Source organism: Chinchilla lanigera, unplaced genomic scaffold (genome assembly GCF_000276665.1).
Source record: "Chinchilla lanigera isolate Chin_1 unplaced genomic scaffold, ChiLan1.0 scaffold00092, whole genome shotgun sequence".
NCBI lineage: Eukaryota > Metazoa > Chordata > Mammalia > Rodentia > Chinchillidae > Chinchilla > Chinchilla lanigera.
In genome coordinates, this window is record NW_004955493.1 from 2,147,862 (window position 1) to 2,152,948 (window position 5,087).

The 5,087-nt window shown below is 49.9% G+C and overlaps 1 protein-coding gene across 2 annotated transcripts in view; it reads right to left on the minus strand.

The window, feature by feature from the left end:
* Positions 1-1,191: 1,191 nt before the first annotated feature.
* Palb2 (partner and localizer of BRCA2) overlaps positions 1,192-5,087 on the minus strand; it is a 26,430-nt gene continuing 22,534 nt past the window's right edge. Inside the window, exons 12-13 of one of the 2 annotated variants that reach the window (XM_013504896.1) lie at positions 4,103-4,251; positions 1,192-1,681 (exon numbers count right to left, since the gene is read on the minus strand). In XM_013504896.1, the coding sequence (XP_013360350.1) occupies positions 1,471-1,681; positions 4,103-4,251 (360 nt within the window). In that variant the 3' untranslated portion in view covers positions 1,192-1,470. Of the gene's footprint in view, positions 1,682-4,098; positions 4,252-5,087 lie in introns of both variants that reach the window. The other variant, XM_013504897.1, reaches the window with a different exon arrangement.

The following is a 5,087-nucleotide window of genomic DNA, read 5'->3' on the forward strand; positions in this document are numbered from 1 at the left end:
AAAGTAGTTGTATGTACAACGAAGAACAATAAAAGCAGGGAAGGGGACAGTGAGGGAGTGCGGGAAGAATGTCATTTGCAGCACGATGGCCCTCAAAGGCCACCGTAGGAGGGGCATTTGAGAACTTTATGCATCAGAAGAGGGAAAACGGAACCTGGGAGTCAGCTTGCTGCTGGTGCGCCGTGTCCTTGGCTCCACGTTCAAACACTGGTCTCCAGGGCTCTGCCCCACTCTTGATTTTAAAAACAGACGTTTTCCTGAATGGATCCACCCCGAAGGCTGTGCCTTCTTCCGGGCCTGGGCTCTTCTTTGAGCCCCCAAGTCCTCTGCCAGGTGTTGATTCCAGACTCCTATTGCACCATTAGCACTTGAGTTCTCTCCTTTCTACTTCAGTTCTGACCGTTACCCACAAAACCAGAAGGTGAAGATTCCTCATTTGCTTTTTTTGTTTGTTTGTTTGTTTGTTTTGAGACAGGGTCTCGCTCTGCAGTTCAGGCTGGCCTTGAGCTCACTTTGTAGCCCAGGCTGGTCTCGAACTCACAGTGATCCTCCTGCCTCAGCCTCCCGAGTGCTGGGATTACAGGCGTGTGCCACCACATTTACCTCGTCCTGCTCATCTCTTTTTCTTCCAGTGTCACTATTCAACTGCACACTCTCTCCCACACATCAGGCTTTTTTTTGAGACAGGGTCTCACTATAAAAAAAAAAAAGCAAATTCTAAAAAACTTCTTTGTCTCAAATTATTTATGTAAAGGTGAAGCTGATGAACTTAGTAAAACTATGTCATTGACTCCAAAGTGGCTCCAGCGATAACGCCTGCATTGGTAATAAGGACGTGTGAAAATGGAAAAGATTAACAGTATTTCTATTTTTTTCTTGGTCCTGGAAATCAAACTCAAGAGCTTGTGCTTGCTCGGCAGACACTTGTGCCACTGAGCTATATCCCCAACCCCAACAACAGTATTTCTAAATTAGGATATTTTAATAGGTTTCTGTATCACTTTCAGCATATATGTGAAAATAAAGTAATGCAAATAGCATACAGAATACACTGCATGTTAGTGCACTAAGTTACCTGAAATGTACTCTCACTATGCAAACATTATTAAATATTCTTGTTGTGCAGAAATTAATTCTTGTTTTTAAGAAATCGGAGTAGAATGGGAAAGAAAGGGTATGCCAAGCAGAATGTATCAAAATAAATATTTATTGACGTTTGAAGCTTTACATAGACCTTTAACAGCAACTGTGCGAACGTGGGCAATTACAGAAGTCCACCCCGAGCCTCTGCCCTTTAGTGAGGAGAAACGAGTACTGAGGTCAGCAGTGCCACCGCCATCAGCACAACGGAACGGAGGTCTGCCAGGACGCACACAAGTCATTACTTTAAATGTCAGGTACTATCCTTTACAGCTGTAACTCCAAACACCAGGAGGCCAGCCATGTTCAGACAGCTGTCTCCCCCTTCCCTCAGGAGTAGCGGTATATAAATACACTCCCATCTTTCTGTCCGGCCAGCAAGCGAGAATCTGGACCTGACCATTTCACGAAAGACCAGCTGCGGTCAGGGCTGGCAGGCGCGAGAACGGTGCAGCGGCCTAGAAGCAAGTCCCAGACGGCGGCCGCGCCGGAGGTCAAGACCGCCGCTGCGAGGTGGCCCTTCACGTCCCCCTCCAGGAACCTGAGGCCACGCAGAAGAAAGGTAATTCAGAGCTGTAAAACACACGAACGCGCAAGCCCAAACCACGCCGCCGAAGCGCTGCCTGGGACAGAACGCCCCGTGACCGGGACGGCGAGGCGGGCGACCCTACAGCGCCCGGCCCACGGCCGCTCGGGACGGCATCCCACGCCCGGGCTGCCCGCTGAGGCCTCTCGCACCACCTCTCCCAGCAGGCAAGAGCAGCCTCCCCTCGGCGGCTCTGCTGTCCCGGTGCCCTCGCCCCACTGGGTGCTGTCCTCGGCTCAGCACGGCTGAGCTCTCCCCACCCTTGAGGCCCGTCACTGCCACAGACAGGCCACGCGCAGTCAGCGACATGCCGCGCACACGCGTGGCCTCTGCGCCTCTTTCGTACGCTCCGCTCTTATCTTCATGCGTTTCGCACAATAGGATGACGTGATTTTCACACGCACTGGGCACCCCAGGAAAATGTGAGCACCAGGAAGCAGAAAGCTGCCTGTCCTTTAAAGACAATGGCACTGCGGCCAGCTCTCCGGGTCTGAATGCTAAGCTCACAAGGGATGTGTGACAGCGGGCGAGTTCATTTCATCAGCAGAACAGGGATGATGGTGAGAGTGCTTCACAGGGCTGCCGTAAGGCTGAGCAAACAGTTCACGTGAGAAACGGCCCAACACACGGCGCACAGGAGCGCTCAGCACAAGGGAGCTGCTGCTGTCACGCGCTGTGAGGGCGCAGTGGGGGAGTGCCGTCCGTGGGCAAGGAAGGGACCGGACACGGGCTCTGCCCTGCCTTCATTCTGGACTTCCTGGCTTCCAGAACTCTAAGAAATAAACGTCTATTACTGTAAGCTACCTGCTAGCTAGTGTTTTGCTACGGCATCCCAGATGGAGTAAGACACGTTTCTTACAGTTTTGATGCCAGATAGTGACAAAATAAAATAAAACAAATAAAAAATGAAAAGTGACAAAATAAATATTTCGTCAAGTAGGTACTGTTCCCTCCATTCTAAGACAATGAATGTCTTACGGTTCTCTCTTTATGTTCGGCTGGGTGTGGTGGCGCACCCTTGGAGTCCTAGCACTCAAGAAGCCGAGGGAGGAGGATCACTGGGTGTTTGCAGCCAGCCTGTACTACAGTGAGACTGTCAAAAAACAAAAACAAAGGTACAGAAGAAGCAAGCAAGCCGTGTCTAAGCACGTTCTGCAAATGAAAGTTCCGAGGTTCCTGATAAGAGCGCTTACAGAGCCCCAAGGTTCCTGATAAGAGCGCTTACAGAGCCCCACGTCTGGCTGAGAAGACAAGCAAGCACTGCACAAGGCCCAGAGAAACACGCGCGGTAACCGCGAGGTCTCCTTGTCCTTTGGGTTATCAAAGCCAGACTCTGTGACTTTGTGTGTGTGTGTGTCTCTTGGAGACAGGATCTCGCTGTGCAGTTCAGGCGGGCCTTGAGCTCACTTTGTAGCCCAGGCTGGTCTCGAACTCGCAAGGATCCTCCTGCCTCAGCCTCCCGAGTGCTGGGATCACAGGCGTGCGCCACCACGCCCGGCACGTGATCTTGATTTATTTTGTCTAGTTTCAATCCTTGCTGTTAAATTTCAAACATTAGTAAAAGGAGCCTCCAAGACTTACACATTCAGATGTTTCCTGATTGACCTAGTAATTCCAGCACTGCTTCAAAGCTCTATACAGCTCAGAAAACGCTTGGAATGCTAATAAGCTGTGTACCTGGAGTTGGTCAAGAAATACATAACAGGGGCCGGGGATTTAGCTCAGTGGCACAGCGCCTGCCTGGCAAGCGCAAGGTCGTGAGTTCGGTTCCCGGTACCGGAGAAAAACCAAACAACAAAAAAAAAAAAAGAAATACATAACAGCTGCCCTCCTGTACCATGGAGGCCCGATCAGATTTCAAAGCGAAGATGTTTGCTAAGTCCCTTTACCAGTTCCTTAGTTTAGGTCTATGAAAAGAACATATACTGTAAGCTTTTGCAGAAAACGTGCGTTGCTCTGTGTGTATTTAAAATACCTTACTATGGTGAAAAGAATCTATCTAACCCCAAACTGCTAGGGATTAGGACAGAGGGAATCCGGAGTTGGACTCAAATCAATGAAATTTCATCCTACTTCTTTCTTTCTTTTTTTTTTTGTCTTCCTGAACCAGGGTCTCACTATGCAGTTCAGGCTGGTCTTGAGCTCACTTTGTGCCCAGGCTGGTCTTGAACTTGCAAGGATCCTCCTGCCTCAGCCTCCCAAGTGCTGGGATTACAGGGTGCACCACCACGCCCGGCCATCCTACTTCTTAACATTCTCATTAGGATCTGTATTACTTCATGCTTTCCATTTATAGAAAGACACAAAAATACCTGATTTATGGATTTGCACAGTGCCTTGCAAAATGTCCCATGACTGGCAGTCACACATACTTGCCTTCCAGCCTGCCCTCGTGGAAGACAGTACAGCATCACACCCACGCTCAGGGCCGTTTTAGGGTTAATCACAATCAGCTGAAACACAGGGCTGCCCGAGGACTCAGTCTCTTTGGCACAAGGATGACTCAGGAGGGCAAACAGGAGCCCCTATTAGGAGAAAAACAACCAAATACACCATCAAAAGTATGTAGGCAGCTGGGCGTGGTGGTGCACGCCTGTAATCCCAGCACTCAGGAGGCTGAGGCAGGAGGATCATTGAGAATTCGAGACCAGCCTGGGCTACAAAGTGAGCTCAAGGCCAGCCTGAACTGCACAGCGAGACCCTGTCTCAAAAAGACAAAAAACAAGAAACAAAATAAAACAAAAAAGCATGTTGGCAGACATAAAAACCGAACTCCACAATGTAATCATTGGCTCCAAGTCCTTCTCTTCAGAAGGGAGCTGCTGAGACTGTCACCAGCCTGACTTCCCGTTTCTCTAGCTCAGGGCACTTTGCACACCAGCGTCACACAGCGCGAGCCGGCTGGCTCATCAGTGTCTACTGCAGACACTCGTCCCCACTAGGGCAAATGTCGCGCAGGCAGAGGACGCGGAGACGTGTTGGCCTTGCAGTGCACTGAGCACCCTCACCTTTTTTTTTTTTTTTTAGACAGAGTCTCACCATGTAGCTCACATTAGCCTCAAACTGCTCATCCTCCTGCCTCATCCTTCGAAGTATCAAGGATTGTAAGTATGTACCACTGCACCTGGTGAAAATGAACTTTTTTGGTTTTATTTTTCTGACACAGGGTCTCACTCTGTAGCACAGACTGGGCTTGAACTCCTCCTGTCTCAGCCTTCTGAGTGCTGGGACAACAGGTATGCGCCGCTATGCCTGGCTGAAGTTTTTTTTTTTGGTTTTTCTCCGGTACCGGGAACCGAACTCATGACCTTGCGCTTGCCAGGCAGGCGCTTTGCCGCTGAGCTAAATCCCCAGCCCCTTG